The 17696-nt window shown below is 34.5% G+C and overlaps 2 protein-coding genes across 3 annotated transcripts; one reads left to right on the forward strand and one right to left on the reverse strand.

Moving 5' to 3' along the window:
* The first annotated feature begins 525 nt into the window (after positions 1-525).
* LOC136229351 (tRNA(His) guanylyltransferase 1-like) lies at positions 526-10454 on the forward strand. 2 transcript variants are annotated; one of them, XM_066018077.1, is made up of 13 exons: positions 528-900; positions 1009-1140; positions 1334-1378; positions 2078-2247; positions 2361-2446; positions 3036-3143; positions 4715-4971; positions 5488-5619; positions 5694-5738; positions 8535-8704; positions 9004-9089; positions 9210-9308; positions 9852-10454. In XM_066018077.1, the coding sequence occupies exons 1-13, from the start codon at positions 797-799 to the stop codon at positions 9969-9971; spliced, it is 1554 nt and encodes a 517-aa protein (XP_065874149.1). In that variant the 5' UTR covers positions 528-796; the 3' UTR covers positions 9972-10454. The 2 variants fall into 2 exon arrangements, 1 of the variants encoding a protein (XP_065874149.1); XR_010689072.1 differs by lacking the exon at positions 9852-10454 and having other exon boundaries at positions 526-900; positions 8889-9089; positions 9210-9272.
* Positions 10455-10982: 528 nt separating this feature from the next.
* LOC136231067 (uncharacterized) lies at positions 10983-13520 on the reverse strand. The gene is made up of 2 exons (XM_066020317.1): positions 13191-13520; positions 10983-12361 (listed from the first exon to the last, which is right to left on the reverse strand). Exons 1-2 carry the CDS (start codon positions 13485-13487, stop codon positions 11048-11050), a joined length of 1611 nt encoding a protein of 536 aa, XP_065876389.1. The 5' UTR covers positions 13488-13520; the 3' UTR covers positions 10983-11047.
* Between the last annotated feature and the right edge of the window lie 4176 nt (positions 13521-17696).

Consider the following 17696-nt stretch of genomic DNA (forward strand, 5'->3'; position numbering starts at 1 on the left):
GATTTTTGTTTAAAATAATGACTCGATTGATGATTTTTTTTTTTGTTAGTTCATGAATTTGATTAATGATTTTTATAGTTTAAAATCTTAATTGATTTTAAAACCTTAGTTTCAAAATAGGTATTATGCCTATTTATAACATTATCAGGTTAAACCACCAGTTGAACCCATTACCCTTACGGGGTGTTTGTTAGGAGGGACATAGGAGGTGGGATAGGGATAAAAAACACGAGATAAGTTATCCCGTGTTTGTTTGTGAGATAGAAGAGTGAGACAGATGAGGGATAAAGAGGTGGGATAAGCTCCTGCAATTTTAATAGGATGGAAAAGTCCGTCTTATCTCTCAAATTAATGTTATGTAGTTTAAATAAGATTAAAATAGTAAAATGTATTCTTTTATCCATATCCCACGTACCAAACATTGAATAATAATTGTCGAATTATAATTTTATTCTTATCTCAACTGTTTATGTTTGTCCATGTCCCAACTTTTATCCTTATTTATTCCTATCACATATAAAATTCTTGTTTAGAGTTTAGTACTGAACTGGATATCACGTCCTAATAGCAACACGCAGTAATTCTTCTCTTCTCCTTCCATTCAGGCTACAATTCTTCTCGCCTAGGATCATTGAAGTCATCACCAATCTCCTCTAGTCAATGAATGGTCTTTTCTCGTTGCTTGCACTGCTGATCTCGTCGACCCTGATTTTTAGTATCTCTCTTGCGCACCACATGTTCGACGGAAGTAGCCTGAGAAAAATTTAGACAGCTGAGTGAAGTAAAACTAAGAGCTATGGCAAATAGCAAATACGAGTACGTCAAGTCTTTCGAAGTTGAAGACCAGGTTATGCCTCCGAACCTCATTATTGTTCGGATAGATGGCCGCGATTTCAGAAGGTACATCTTTTAACTGTTTTTAAAGTCTCCCCTACTTGTCTTTGCTATCTGGTTTTAAACTTTAATCTTTCTTTTTCCTTTCCTTTTTTTTTTTTTAAACATGAAAAGATTTTCTGAAGTTCATGAGTTCCAGAGGCCTAATGATGAGAAAGCGTTGGATTTGATGAATGCTTGTGCGACCTCTGTTTTAGAAGAGTACCCCGACATAGTCTTCTCCTATGGTTTCAGTGATGAATATAGGTATATCTCATTTTGTTCATATTTACTGTTGAATTATACCTTTTTCGTCTAATCTGCTCTCTGTTTAGAAAGGGATTGCAATTGCATATTTTTTATTATACCCTACAAGTGCCCCTAGCAACAACCCAATTCATTTTAAAGGAGTACGTACTGCTAGAGTATTCTAAATTTTTCAGGTTGCGTCTCTCCACAGTTTTATTTTCAAGAAGAAGACTAAGTTCTACCAGCGACGTGCAAGGTATTTTTCCCCCAAAATATTCTTGTTTGATAGCTTTGAGATGTATTGGTTACACCTGGTGGTTATGTCAATAGACCTCATGGTTATTTTAGTCTAGCATATAAACTCTAACTCTGAATTACCTTGGCATATGCAATAATATGCTAGAAAAGTCATTATTTTAGTCTAGCACATTAATTGTTAATCATCCAGTTTCATTGACATCCACTATCTTCTTTTGTCAAGTTCCGCAGTTGTTAGAGGACTAGAAAAGTTGATAAGGAAACGTTTACTTAAAACTCGGTTCAATTCGAGGAGGGAAAGACTGTTTTGACATATTTATAGTAGAGATGTACTCTAATTGCTATAGTGAGTCAATTTACACAATATTATCACTATGTGCCCGCTTAAATTATTATTTAAGCAACCATTCATATTCTTCTTTTTTTCCCTCAACTAAAGTATTTTGGTGAAGGAAAATGTTAGATATGCTGGGTGAGAATGCATGAAATAAGATTTGTAGAATGATTGTTTTATTTTGTATTTTGTCTACTAAAAATGATAATATCATTCTGTCTTTTTCCAGCTTCCTAATTTATTAAGGCAAAGTATTTTAATATTTCAATTTCTTTTGAACCCCAGTATGTTTTTCTTTTTAATGATTCTTTTCCTTCTGACGGATTGGTTAATGTTTTGCTGCTTTGAAAATTGAATGTGCAGTAAAATTTCATCCCTTATTGTATCTCTCTTTTCTTCGTTATATGCTACAAAATGGAAACAGTACTTCCCACAAAGAGAGATAAGACACCCTCCTTCATTTCATGCACGAGTTATAAGTTGTGCATCGGTGGAGGTTCTCCAAGAATATCTTGCATGGAGACAAAATGATTGTAAGTTTTTTCCATAGTTATTAACTAACAATTGTTGCACTTCACAAAATTTAAACAAATGAAGGCTAAATTTCATTGAAGTCTTAACCATATATGTTTTGGTGGTCTCACAGGCCATGTTAATAATCAGTATAACACTTGTCTTTGGAAGCTAGTTGAAAGTGGGAAGACTGAAAGAGAAGCACAGGAAATTTTAAAGGTTCTTACAACTTGTATTAACTTTTCCAAAGTCCTAGTTAGTTTGTTTTTAGACGCATACATATTTCCCCCTGTCGAATATATGTAACTATTGACCTTGCTTCCTGTTTGATACTGAGTTCTGAATTTGTTTATTTAAACTCCCATTCCAGCAGTATTATAATAATATTGTCAATTTGTCCTTGCTGATTCTATATTATCCCCCTCTTTTAGTCTTTTTTTTCTAATGAAATGTGATACTATTTGCCCTCCGACCTATCCAAAATGTTGGTCTTTCCCCCTAACCTATCATTTGGTAACATTTGTCCTCCAATCTATCCAAATATTGGTATTTGCCCTCTGACCTCTAATTTGGTAACATTTGCCCCCTAACCTATCAAAATTGGTGAAATCTCAACCAGTAACATACCATTCACACCAGTTGAGTTTTCACCAATTTTAGTATTTGAGTCTTTAATTATGATTTTTAGGTTACTTCGCACAATCCAGGGAACTTTCATAAGGTTGGCATGATTTGGTTTGACTGAAAGATCCTGATATTAGTCAAACTGTCATTTATTGGTAATGTATTTCCTCTGTCAATTTTGCAGGGGACCCAAAAGCAAGAGAAAAATGAACTTCTCTATCAACAGTTTGGAATCAACTATAAAGAACTTCCTGCAATGTTTCGTCAAGGATCTTGTGTTTTTACGACACAGGTTATCTCCATTCCCTTTCAAGTATAATGATGCTCATGCTCTTAATTCATCTGTTTCTTTTCTGTTTCATTGTTGAGAGTTTTCAAGTATTTTTAGCATTTTTATTATTTTTTTCACAATATATATATATATATATTTGGATTTGTGAAAGAATAAACACCTTTCTTCTTAGCCTTCACTCATGTTCCTTAAGCTTTCTGTCTACTCAAATATAGCTTAGTGATCAGTGCTTCCTATCTTCTCATGATATACAATAATTGGTGCTACTAAGATATTTCATAAGACATACAATAATTATTATATTATATGTGCTCAAATGTTAGATATGGATTCTTCACTTTATAATGCAGGTAATGCTTCTTTGATTCTATTGAACATGTTCGAACATTTTTAACCAATGCCGTTCTTCTTAGATACAATGGTATGATTTTGAGCGATTGCTGAATGCTGGATTTCAATCTCATTTCATCTAAGATGAGGTGGAATGTAGTGAAAGTTTTAGTCTTTTAGATGATTGGAAATGCATTTTAATTCTGTGGGGTCATTGATCTTATGTAATCTCTTTGTTTTTTGACAATCTTCTATTGCTGCCCTCTAGTGCTATATATGGGATTTAGTTTGTGTGTATTATATATAAAACTTGTTGGAAGCCCATATAAAACAATATCTTCAGACATTATTTATATCTATTATTACTATAAATATAATAGAATAGTTATATTACATTTAAAATTTGAAATAAATTTGACATTTGACATTTTATATTTTCATAATGACTATTATTAATTATGTCTCGATATTATTTCTCTGTGCAATTAATATTAATTAAATAATTAACAAACAAGATTTTATTGACCCAAAATTTAATGGCTGTAAATTATACTTCAACATCTATTCATTAAACAAGTACCAAGAAATGTATTGTTGACTAGACATATAATGGTTCTTTTTATTATTACAGAATTCTATTTAGTTATAGTTTTTATTCCGTGCCCTTCGAATTAGCTTTTTCCTTTTCGATTTTTAGTTCTGTTTTCTGAATAAGGGTTTTAATAAATTAAAGAACAGTGAAAATATTATATCAAACATGCTTCCTGTCAAATGCTGAAACTATTACGTATTTGGTTTAGAACCTGCAAATAATTTGAGCTTAAGAGTTTTCACCTAAGGTGAAATAAAAATTTGGGCTGATGAAAGAAGAAGGCGATCTTTGTAATGAGAGAATGGAGATATGAGATGAGTGATTTAGAGCTTAGAAAAAGATAGGAATTTAAGCACCAGGAGGAAATCAAAATGAGACTGAATAGTAAATTACTAAAATATTTTCCAGAGACTGGAAGAAAGTGATCTTTGTTGAATTATTGACACATAAGCAAAAAATTGTATTCTAAACCTTTGTATGGACTTATTTATTTCTCTGCTTTTATATATTATGTTATGTATGAAATATAGGTAGTTGAGTGATTAAACACAAGTATCGAATTTGAAGAATTTTGAGAGTTAATATCATGGAGGTTTAGGTATATAGGTACAATTACGTGATCTAGGTATTTTTTTCTAAAATACTGCAGGAGGAAGATATTGCAAAGTATAGTGAGGATGGTACGCCTGTCAAAAGATTCCGGAGAAAGGCAAGAATAGTCCATTCGGAGAACATTGCTGGGCGAAGCTTTTGGAATAGGCACCAATATCTTGTCAAAGAATTAGGTGCTTTTGTGAACGAGGTTGGCAAAGTTAACCCGGATTACATTAGATCTTTTCTATTTGAAAGCAAATTGATGCCTTCTACTTGGATTGTAATTCGCATTGATGGGTGCCACTTTCATAGGTAATATAGCTTTGCTATCAATCATTTTGGTTCAATCAATCTCTTTCTTTCCACCTAGCTCAATGAAAGGAGTGCTGATTTTATAAAATTAACAAAAAAGATCAACTCCTAATTATTCAGTTCTCACGGAAAATATTGATTTTCTTTTTGGCCCTGCATAATATACTTCGGCTTAGAAACTGCAGTCGCTTGATTAGGTTGATTCACTTGAGTAACATGATAGTCCAAGCATTTGCAATCAAGGCATGTGCATAAGTTCCTTATACCTCGTTCACTCGCCATATTTGTAAATCATACTGAAAGCGTAGACTAAAACTCAATGTAGGTTGTTAAAACTCAGAATTTCAAAACTTCATGCAATGTATAAGTAAATGGATAGTTCAAAGCCTAAAAGAGCTGTAAATTGAGGAAAAAGAATGGAGAATAGTATTACACTATTCTATTGGAGGAGTTGACTCTAAACTTCATAAACCATGTTATCGAAGTCTTTGATGCATGAAATTTTCTCTTTTGTAGATTTTGTGATATTCATGAATTTGAGAAGCCCAATGATGAGCAGGCTCTTAATCTTATGAATTCATGTGCAGTAAATGTTTTACTAGAGTTTAAAGATGTTATATTCGCTTATGGGGTCAGTGATGAGTACAGGTAAGGTTATGTATATTCTTTACTTTGATGACTTATATTTTTACCTTTTATTCATATAAAATTGCCATTTGCAGCTTTGTTTTGAAGAAGGATTCTAAATTTTATCAAAGGAAAGCCAGGTATGACCTATCCTTGTACACCAAAAAGCCTAAACTCTTTTTGGGTTTGCATTCTTGGAAATTAGGGGGTATTATTTAAACCATTGATCCTTATATGCTACAGCCTACATGTAACACATGCATAGTAATTCTCCTAATCAACAAACTTTATCCAGGTAAGCCATACTACAATGATCAAAATATGTCTTATTGAACCAATGATAAACAATCAACTTTGCCATTAAAGGCGCATTTGGCGTTGCTTTCCCAAACCCTAAAAGTAGCTTTCCGAGCTTTTGGCAAATACAAAACTGAAAAGATACAATTTATAGCTTTTGGTGAAAGTAGATGTTACAACTTATCAAAAAGCTGGTATTGAATTTTTTTAGATAAAAATAGTCATAACTTTCAATATAACCTAACCTAATATTATATATTTTTTATTTGTTATTTCTCGACTTCTAGAACTTTTATTGTCTATTTACCAAACACTTATCAGCTTTTTCCCACAACATTTTCTCCACAGTTGGTTATTGACCACAGCAATGCCAAACTGGCCTTAAATCGTTTGTATTGATTAGTTCCAACTGTCATTGGCCCTTGCTTGGGATCTAGATATGGATTTGATGGAATATTTTTTTGCTTATTATGCTCATAGGGCTAAATGAGTTTAACAGAATAAAAATGACATAGAAGATAAGAATTGAAAAATGAAAATATTTGATGAAGAAGATGGAGATGATTTGGGGGATTTAGAAAAGGTAAAGGAAGGAAAAAAGAGATGAGAGAGAAATGGGAGAAAGAAAAGAAAGAAAGAGAAAAAAAAAGATATTATTATAAGGGTAAAATAGTATTTTAATGTTTTGGGTAAATATTTATAAGGTCACTGTATTTTTACTTAACACTCTAGTAGGTCAATCATTTTATTATAAGGTCCTTGAGTTTTTATCTTAATCAAATCTTTAATTCCTCCATATGCTTTTGTATATGAAAGTACAAAATTACCCCTAATTATATATATAAGAGAAACTTATCTTTTAGTTTTCAAATTTAATCGAAATAGTTTCAATGAAGTTCGTAGAGTATATATATATATCTCCTTCCTTTGTGTATATTAATTTTAAAAAAAAATCTATTATTCTCTTAAATTTTATTATCATTTTTCTTTATTCTTTAACATAAAATGTTTAAACTAACATTAAATATTACTATGAATTTCTGATAATTTTTTCAAAAGACCATATTTTTTATTCATTTCATCCATAAGATTTATTAGATATAAAAAAATCACTTTTACAATTTCATATAGTTCTTTGATAATTTTTAAAATATTTTTTCATTCATTTTTTTAGTGAATAAGTTCTATGCACTAAATTAAAGTTCTATAAATATATAAAAAAAAAACACAAAATATTAAAAATGGATGTTTTATTATTAAAATATAGCATGAAGGTAATTTTGGTATTTTGAATTTTATTTCGTCAAATTTGACCATTGACTCAAACATGAGGGCTAAAGAGTTGATGAAAACAAAAACAGGGACTGACTAGTGTGTTAGTTTTTTTTATTTTGAACGAAACTAGTGTGTTAGTTAAAAACACATGGACTTTATAATTGTTTACTCTAATTTTTATGTATGCTTCCTTTACATGCTAAATGCGTGATCAATGGTATTTTTACATGGTCAATGGTAACTTGGACTTTTATGTTAGTAGATGTCGAAGTTCATGGATATTTATGTCCGGTTTTGAAGTTAAGGATCATGTTAGTAACCCCAAAGTCCAGGGGCCATGGGTATATTTTATCCTGAAATATTGAAAAGAAAAGAACCAATGACAGCAAAGCAACATTTCAAAATCCAAACAAATTTGGGCACAAAATTCAAATTATTTCAAACTTCCAGCTGCTCCAGCTTTAATAGGCTTCTTGGTGAATTTCAACTTCTATTTTATCTTCTAGCCGAGTTTTAAAACCAAGATTGACTGGCTGTTCAGATGCTAAACCTGGAAAACTGTACTAGAGACTTGTCTTTGTTTGACAGTAAACCTGGATTCGAACACGCTAAACTGGCTGGGAAGCTGCCATATTATCCTCATATATATATATATATAGTCAAGTATATGATTCATGAACTTAACTATTCTGTCATAAAAACACTTGGGAGAAACCTTATTTTATCCTTTTCTCTTTTTTTTTTCTTTTTTCTTTTAGAAATTTAGATACTAAAACCTGAATATGCAGACCAATTTTAATTTACAAATAGATTATTAAATTTATATATTTTGATTACAACTTTGAAACGTAGAATAAATTATTGAGCCTCTTGTATTCTTTTTGAAATCAATGAAAATTTTCAACGAGAAATTATTAGGTTCATTTATTTCATACTACATAAATGTTTATTTGAATTCATTTCTCGACCTTTTACATTTACTGGCTTGAAGCGTGGTCTGAGTCTATTTTGCAATATTGCTTTTCGATCACTTCCGTTACTAATGCCAAAAAGTAAGTTTTCAAGGCAATGCAGTGTAACCAAAAATTTTGCTTGTTTGAACCAAATTAACCATCTGCAAGAATGAAAATTTCATGTTTTCCTCTCAAGAAATAAATGGTAGTTCCTTTTAACTTTTAATTTTTAATTAAAGAAAAAGAGAGAAATTTTGAATTTTTACGTATGCTTAACACATGGCTTTGAGTTATTCTAGGCCCAAATGTGATATTGTGTTCTAATATACTGCTAGAACTCTGGTCTGCGTTGTTTCTTGAGAAAATCTTGTGATGTATAAGTAGATTCATTCTTGATGTTTCTTTGTGCAGCAATATTGTTTCTGCAATTGTCTCATTATTCTCTGCAACATATGTGATAAATTGGAAATCCTTCTTCCCACAAAAAGAGTTGAACTATAATCCCTTTTTTGATGGAAGGGCAGTATGTTATCCATCTTCTGAAATTCTTCGAGATTATCTGGCTTGGAGACAAGTCGATTGTAAGTAATTTTAACTACATATATTTATTAGTGCACGCTTTTTAAAGTTTACGTAATGGCACCAACACTGGTTTTGTTTGAGGTTTGGGTTCCATGATGTCTGGCATTTAAGTGGTTTATAAAGACTAGTTTTGTTTGAGGTTTGGGTTCCATGATGTCTGACTTTTAAGTGGTTTATTGCAAGCATTACGCCTAATTTCAAGCTTCATGGCATTGGAATTTGTTATTCTTAAATTGGATTACCAAATGTCCAAAGTCAATATGTTCAAGGCAAATTTTGGAATATAATACTGATGCAGGTCACATCAACAATCAATACAATACCTGTTTCTGGGCACTTGTTAAATCTGGAAAAAGCAAAAGTGATGCTCAAAATATTTTAAAGGTGTTAATCTCTCTCCCTCCCTAATGTTATACTTGTAGAAGGCATTATTCTGATATTGAGGTTTACAGTATGATGAGAAAGGCATGAGTTAGATACTCAGCAAATTTTCTTCTGCTACAGGGTACTCAGACACGGGATAAAAATGAATTGCTTGCGCAATTTGGTATTGATTACAACAACTTGCCAGTTATTTTTCGCCAGGGTTCCTCTATTTTCAGGGTAACTGCATTTTTCTCTCGCTTGGCAATTCTCAATGAATTATTTCCAATAAGAAACTTAAGAATTTACTCAAACAAATAATTGATCTGATGGATAAGTATAGTGATGAGTAACCAATTAGTGAATTAACGACGTAGATGATTTCCTCTATTCCAAGCAAACTATTTGACCTTTTGCCTATCTTTGATTATGTTTACTACTGTGTGACACCTGCTGTGATTTCATTTGTTTTTTCATTTCTTGTTAATTCTTTTGTGTATGCAAATGTGGAGTCACCGCCACTCCTTTTTTCCAGATGATGATGAGGAGCATATATGGTTGTTGCTTGTTCATCAATTAGAATACTGTAATTTCTGCATAAAAGTCTAAAAATTCAACTACACTAAAATTTTGCAAAGTTGTTTTGTTTAATCCAAGATTATTTCAACAGTGTTTTCAATCAGAATTTGAGTTACTGGTATGCTATTTATTATTTGATCATATTGCCGACAAGACAACACTCTTGTCCTTACTTGCAACTCTAAAATTTTGTTATCTATTCAGGTTATGGCACAGCAGGAGAATGGAACAACTGTTGAAGAAAAACTTGGGGATGTAGTCGTAGAACACTGTAACATAATTGAAGAGAGCTTTTGGAAAGCACACTCAAAAATTCTAGATTAGAAGCCCCAGACACCAGTTTATGCTAACATAATTTCTACAAGCTTTACTGAGGGTTGTTCTTTTGGTTTTATACTTTGGTAGTATAGATTTGGCTTGGAAGGGGGGTTACAAGAAGGTTATTTGCGAGCTTGACTCCATGGTTGTGTTTAACTGTATGACTAATGAGGTGGTGAACGCTCATGTTATGTCTGGCTTCTTCATCAATGCTTTTGGCTTCAGAACCCGGAATTGGGAGTTTGTTTTTGTTCATGCTTTACCGAGAGGTTGATCATGATGCTGAGGAGATGTCTTTGGACCTCCATTTGTAGGCATCTACATGATTCTCTTTTATTTTTGAGGATCAATGTGGCACTAGCATTGCTAGAGTTGCTTCTTTTGGTTTGGGCTTGTAAACGATGAAGCAAAATGATGGTATCAAAAATTCTGGTAGGAATCAAATTTTGCAAATAGAAGACTGACCATATTTGGGATGACTCAATATTTTAGTATATTTGACTGATCAGTGATTGATCAACCCGAGTTTGACCATTTTAAATTAAAAATTGAGACCAATCATACACTCAATTAACGTAAAATTATAATACTGTCATTTAGCTCATAAATGAAATTTTATGTTAATTGAGTGTATGGTGAGTCTCAATGTTTAGTTCATGTTACCCGATCACTAACCGATCAATTGAACTAAACCTTTCAATCACCTTTACTTGTGTTATGTTTTTAAGATAAAATAAAATCCAGGTATCGAAGTGTGAATTATGGTAAAGTTCGGGTACCATTAATGTAATTAACTCATGAAATTCGCGTTGACCGGTCATAACCGGTAAAAATATACTAAATTGTCCGGTCATCGTTACTTCAGGTATATTTTTGGGACAAAATGTAATCTAGGTATCAAAGTGTAAACTATGTAAAGTTCAGGTATCATTGGTGTAGTTTACCCCGTTAACAATATAACTATAAGCTATTTTTAGCCTTCGAAATCATTTATGTAGCATGCTTAAAAGGTAGACATGATTAAAATTGAGCTTGTGCATAGTACTAAAACGTGTAACAGACTAAGACCAAGTTTGAAATATTTACAAAGTTGCTGATTTAAGTTGATCCTCTTTAATATCAAATGAAGAATGTAACATCGAACCCTCTGGGATTTGTAGCGGGGGATCATAACATGAGCAATTATCAACACTAAACAACTCCCATTCTTTGATCCCACACTTGTCCAAGGCGCTAACCATTCGTGTCCTCTCCTTTTCATCTGGGTAACCCCCATTTGGACTTACAAGAACAGCACCTGTATATGACTGTCCTGCGGCTCGAGCAGCTCCATGATAATGAAACAAACCCCAGCTTAAATCGTCTGCCACATCCACAATTGTCCAAAACTCGTTTGAAACGACTCCATTATCTAAAACACTAAAGTAGAATGTTGCTGGAACTTTGCCTCTCTTTACACGGTATTTTCGTCGTCTCCAAACCATTTCCCCTTCTAATGTTCGAACCTGGAAAACTGGCTCGTACCAGAACGATCCTTTTGCCTTGCCTCTATAAAACAACTGGTACTGACATGGAAATTGGTCATAAGCTGGGTTTTGTCCTGCCACAACACGCCAACTCCAGTCCAGCCTCCCCAACCAACCTACAAAAAGATCCTCAGCAGTTTCATGACACAACTTCTCCCCTCGGAACTTAACCATTGGAGGGACATTAGGTTTTTCAGGGATTTTTGCATCCAATTCAAGACAATTGTTCTTCTGTAATACACAAAGAGAAAACGCCTCCAGTTCTGGACTTTCGTAAGAAGCAATGCACCGATAATTACAAACCTGATCAATGGGGCTGCAGTTGTTCAAGCACTGTAGAGCTTTCCTGCAGCTAGGATCCAATAGGCAGTTTAGTATCTGAGTCCCACAGTTCTTAACCATGCAATTTAGGGTAGAAAAACCTTTTGATCTCAGGTTTTTCAAGATCGGTACGGGTCTGATATACGCGTTAATTATAACCAATAAACAGAATCTTATGTCATCAGAATTGCGCCTCTCCCATGCTTCTGATACAGTTTTCACTACTTCCACAGACTCATCTGTTTTCTTAGCCTGAGGTATTTGTATTATTCTGTCAAATACTGTCCCACTCGTTTCATTGCGAACATAAGACCCTCCTAATTTGTTTGCCAGTTTCTCGGAGGAGTCGAAGCAGATTATGTTTGGAATATGTTTACTATTGGCCTGAATCCACTTAACTGATTCTTCACTTGAAACTGCAACTATCAACAATATATCAGCACGGATCAATTCCTTGTGCAGATACTCTCTTCTGTCATTTGATTGACATAGATTGTCGGTAAAGACGAGCATTTCATACCCTTCATCCACCCATTTTAGTCTTTGAGCCTGCTTACAAGATGATCAAGTTACAGGCAAAATAGATAATAGTATTCTCCTTTACATCAAATTATGATATCCTCTCTCTAGTCTCTACTGTGAAACATCTTTCACCTCTGCAAGGTTTTTCAATTTTGATGTCATTAATTATAACTACAAATTTCATCATCCGATTCTAGACGTTGTCTAATAAGGAAGTTTGAAAAGTTACAGACACTGAGCATCATAAATAAATGATTTATGAACGAAAGAAAAACAATCAAATTCTCCACTGTCATTAATTATAGGGATAAAGTTCAAATTTATCTTAAGGAAGTGCAAATGCAAATATACTACAAAGTGAAAGAAAAAAAAGGGTAAATTTTGTATTTAATATTTTGGAGTTGCAGCAACTTTGGGTCTAGAATCTAGATAATGATTGATGGATCTATTTTCAGCCCGGGTAACAGAATCTATAAAAAGTGACTCCTATGATGGACCCAGAGATCTGTGCCTGCCATCCGAGGCATCGGGAACCACCCCTCTAACTCCATCTGCATAACGGGTTGGGTTTAGTTTTTGTATTAAAAGTGACTCCGCCACTCTTTAGACCCAAAATTGCTACACAAGACAAAATTGGGTATATATCCGCGCTTCTTAAGGCTAAATTTTGAAACTTATTCCTTAATTACAACTATAAACATTTACTTTAAATCATCTCATCCTTATGTTTTTGCGAAGAAAACTTTGGTAAATATTCCAATATCCGCAATGAATTGTGTTTAATGCTTCCATTAAAACTAGATTTCGAACAAACAATAGTCGTCGTTCAAACTTCAAAATTACTTGAAATACTTACAGTGTGGAGCATGACTTCCTCCCAATTGGCGTATTTTAAAGGGCTGACGCTTCCTTCACCAACGACGGCGACTATTCTCACTGGAGGCTCCGGTTGCTCCTCCGTCACTGCACTTTCCGTCTTCAAAACCGCGGGAATTTTAGTTACTTGACGATTAACATGAGTTGTGGGGCGAAACGACAATGAAAATTGCAACCGCACTAAGTTGCGGTGGTGGATGAACGGAGGAAAAAGGTGAGAAGTGCTCAACGGATAACCGGTAATCCGATAGAGAGTTGGGGTCGTTTCCAGAGACATCTTGCTCTTCTTCCCTAACTACCGGATATTGTCCACGAGACTGTAACAAAAATAAAATGGGTGGGATTGTTTATTATTTATCTAAGGCTTAAACCCTATCCAGCACCTAAATTTGGTCATTTTGATCACTTTGCCCCCTCAACTCTTGGGATGTCATATTAGCCCCCTCAACTTGGAAAAAATGCACCACTTAATCCCTTGGTTGCTGACATGGCAAAATCACCATTGACTCGTGAGCAACACGCGCCTATTTGTTGACTTCGCTCTCGACACGTGGCTGCTGACTGTAAAAGAAGCGCCATGTCAGCAAAGTAACGTGGAAAGACAAAAAAAAAACCAATATCTATACAAACATCGATTCACCTACAAATCGAATCTCGAGAATCAGATTGAATCCCTCAAATTACTTCATTCTCTCAAGAACTAAAGATTAAAGATTAAAAAAAATCGAACCTAGATGATGTTCCATTTTTAGGGTTTAGTCTAGGTTTCGATGTTAGGATTTAGTTTTGTCTGCTATTGTTGGATTTTGGGAATTAATCAAAACAAATTGGATTAGGGTTTCATTTCGTCATTCTCAGTGGATTTGAAGTCAAGGTTAGTATTTAAGTGTTCTAATACATATTTATTCCTCTTTTTTCATATTATATGGTTATTGGATTTACTATTTAAGTATTTTTGTGATTATATGTGAACTGTATGGTCATTATTTACATACATAAATAATGCATTTTCATTGATATATGTCATGGATTGCTTTCTTTATGCTGTTATAATTGATTCTCACTCCTTTTTATGTGTTTTGTCATTCAAAGGGAATCTTATTGATTGTACTTTATTCCATGTACTGTCTATCTTAGTGAACAGGATGGGTAAATTGATAATTAGATTGCATCATGGGGGCAAAGTTGTGAATGAAGGGAATGGGTTGAATTATGTTGGAGGTGTTGTATATGATGAAACTAATGTTGATGAGGATTCTTTAAGTAGGATTGATTTATCGTGGATAGTTAAAGAATTGGGGTATGACTCATGTGGTTCTCTGTGCTATAGAAATGGAAAGAGTGGAGATATTCTTATGTTACTTAATGACATTGACGTTTTAACCATGGTTAATTGCAAGGGTAATGAGGGATTTATTGAGGTTTATGTAGATAAAACAGTGGATGCCAAAGACAATGGGGCCCATATAGAAAATGACATAGATAACAATGCCACCGTGGACATTGTGGTAAACATGTGCATTAATACCATACCTACTGCACATGAGGCTGTTAATGATAGGACTGAAATTGTGCATCCAGATCCAGATTTAGAAGCTGATAATGGTGATAAGGACTTTCAGTTGAGTGCACAGCCACAAGGAGGATCTGAGACAGATTCTGGCAAAGATTCAGATGAAGATGAACTTCTTGTTGGGAGTGACATTGATGATATAAAAGAAAGCGATTTTGATGAAGATTTAGCACAAGTGAGAGAGAGTATTGCAAAGGAGAAGGAAAAGAAGAGGGATAGATCTAACAAAAAAAGACCACAACCTCTAGTTGAAGTTCAGTTAGGTCCACTTGGAACAGATAAAGGTTTTGAGCATGAAGGATACGTACATAGGAAAGACAAAGAGGGTATGCTTGGTGGAGATGAGGACTATATTGGTTCTTCAGATATAGACAGTTTTGACTCAGATTCTGAGGATGAGGATGGTCCCAAAAGGAGGAGAAATAGAACAGTTCATTATGACCCAAAAGCAGAGCAGCTTGTGTTTGAGCTAGGAATGGTCTTTAAAAGTGTCTATGAATTTCGGGATGTAATAGATAATTATTCTATAAGGAGAGGAGCAAAGCTAAGGGTTAGACCTAATGATTATGATAGAGTTAGGGCTAGATGCAAGGGTAAGAAAGGTTGTCCATGGCATTTATATGGTAATCTGAATAAAAGGACTAACAATTTTGTGGTGAATACATATATCCTGACTCATACTTGTTCGAAGACAAACAAGAACAAACATTGCCATTCAAAGTTCATTTCCAGATTTTTCAAGGAGAAAATAATGGACAATCCTAACATTAAGATTTGGAGACTGCAGGAGCTTGTGAAGGAAAAACTAGAGGTATATGTGGGTAGGACTGTCTGTAGGAGAGCTAAATTCAAGGTTATTCAACAGTGCATGGGTGATTTCAAGGAAGAGTTCAAGAGAATCTATGACTATAGGGATGAGATTCTTATGTCCAATCCTAGATCTACATGTGGGGTGCTTGTTGATCAGGAAGATATCCCTGTTGAAACACATTTCCACATGATTTTGATTTGACAAAATTATTTATGTAATTGATAAAAAATTTCTAACACATTAAATTTAAATGCTTTGATTTATTCACACTAATGTGTTTGTTCAATGTTGAGTTAATTTGATTTATAAGACATTAAGATAAAAAGCCTAAAGGCCCATAAGAGGAAGTCAAGCCCAAGTCAACAGATCAAGACCTCATGGCCCAGGAAGACAAAACACAGTCGTTCTAAGCAAAGCACTAGCTCAGCATGAAGAAGGATCGAGAAGCCTTCTATCAATTGCTTCAAGATGAAGTTGCTGGGTTGAACGACAAGAAGTACAAGTCAGCGGCAGAACAGAACTAACTTAGAGACAAAGTATTTCTACTTTGGGTAAAGCTCAGAAGACACAGGAAGCTGTCTGGAAGACTTTACTATAAATGGCGAAACATTCTGTTCATCTGACGAAAAGCTGCTGAGCACTATCGTAGACAGAAGATACAAGAATCTCATTGGCCAACGACGCTGAGCACGTCCAGAGTGAAAGCGACAGGAAGCCGTTTGACTCCAACGGTTATTTCGAAATTTGAAATCACGGGTGCTTGAAGTGTCACTATAAATAGGCCTTTCCAATGCTTCATTCGATGCAGATCTTCAATCAAGTCGAAACACTGACCAAATTCATACTTGAAGTTCTGTGAGAAAAGCAAAGCAAATCTTACACCAATTCCAATCATTGTGTAAAAGTCTAGAGTGGTTTCATTCATCTAAAGTGTCTTAGCAATTGTTGTTTAGGACAAACACTTATCATTTCTAGAAGAATAGAAAAGAGAAGCTGAGTACTCGGTTATAGTACTCAGCGGTAGTTATAGGAGTGAGTAGAGGAATAGAGGAAGGTACTCTTATATACTCAGCTTCTGTTGTAAAGGGTTTCGTGCTCTACCTTTAAAGAGCTCAGTAGAGGATTCAAAAAGCTCAGAACGAGTTCTGGGGACTGGACATAGGCGGAGAGGCCAAACTAGGATATGTCTGCTGAGTAACATATTTCTAACCTTTAAACTCCTTTATATATTGCTTGCTATAAAATTGACTAAGTAACGAACAGACACTGAGTTGAGTGCACTAAGAAGCTGAGTTCAGGAATAGACTTAAGTGCTATCCCCTGACTCAAGGAAAGAAGCAGACTTAGTCACCAGTTGACTAAGCTTGTGTCTTAAAACTACTTAGCGCCGATGTGTAAACCTTTTCTAAAAGAAAAGAAGTCAGCCTTAACGGACAAAATTTTAAATAGTTCCTATCCCCCCCTTGGAACTAACCTTGTCACGTTATACGGGACCAACAAGTGGTATCAGAGCTTAAAAGCTCACTGATCAAGATATAACTATCTTGAGCTAATCCCCACAATGGCTGAGAACAGCACTCGTTTCCTCCCAGGAAATCAGACAACTCAGATTCTTCCTGAGGGACTGTCCATTACTCGGCCTCCTCTGTTCTTCGGGTCTAACTATACCTTTTGGAAGAACAGAATGAAAAATTTCATTCAGGCAACAAATATGAGTGCATGACTTTCTATAGTCCAAGGCCCATTTGTTCCTGTTGAAACTATTGACGGCCAAACGGTTGTTAAAGCTGAGACTAAGTGGACAGAAGATGATCTCAAGAAGCTACAAAATCATGCTTCGGCTATAAACATGCTTCACTGTGCGTTAGATGCTGCAGAGTACAACAAGATTTCAGGTTGTGAGTCAGCGCAGGAGATCTGGAAGAAACTGGAGGTCACCTACGAAGGAACCAACAAAGTTAAGGAGTCCAAGGTGAACCAGCACATGAGGTTGTACGAGCTGTTTGAAATGAATGATGATGAAGGAATCTCTGAAATGAACTCAAGATTCGCAAACATTATCAACGAGCTCAAAAGACTTGGCAAGATCTTTACTAAGGAAG

This window comes from Euphorbia lathyris, chromosome 5 (genome assembly GCF_963576675.1).
Source record: "Euphorbia lathyris chromosome 5, ddEupLath1.1, whole genome shotgun sequence".
NCBI lineage: Eukaryota > Viridiplantae > Streptophyta > Magnoliopsida > Malpighiales > Euphorbiaceae > Euphorbia > Euphorbia lathyris.

What these genes read in the sequence shown, in the direction of transcription:
- LOC136229351 (XM_066018077.1), top strand. Translation starts at nt 797, where the DNA reads ATGGCAAATAGCAAATACGAGTACGTCAAGTCTTTCGAAGTTGAAGAC. An exon ending in GGTTTCAGTGATGAATATAG is followed by an intron (nt 1,141 to 1,333) that starts GTATATCTCATT and finishes GTCTCTCCACAG; the next exon opens with TTTTATTTTCAAGAAGAAGA. An exon ending in TTCTACCAGCGACGTGCAAG is followed by an intron (nt 1,379 to 2,077) that starts GTATTTTTCCCC and finishes TTGAATGTGCAG; the next exon opens with TAAAATTTCATCCCTTATTG.
- LOC136231067 (XM_066020317.1), bottom strand. Translation starts at nt 13,487, where the DNA reads ATGTCTCTGGAAACGACCCCAACTCTCTATCGGATTACCGGTTATCCG. An exon ending in AGGAAGTCATGCTCCACACT is followed by an intron (nt 12,362 to 13,190) that starts GTAAGTATTTCA and finishes TCTTGTAAGCAG; the next exon opens with GCTCAAAGACTAAAATGGGT.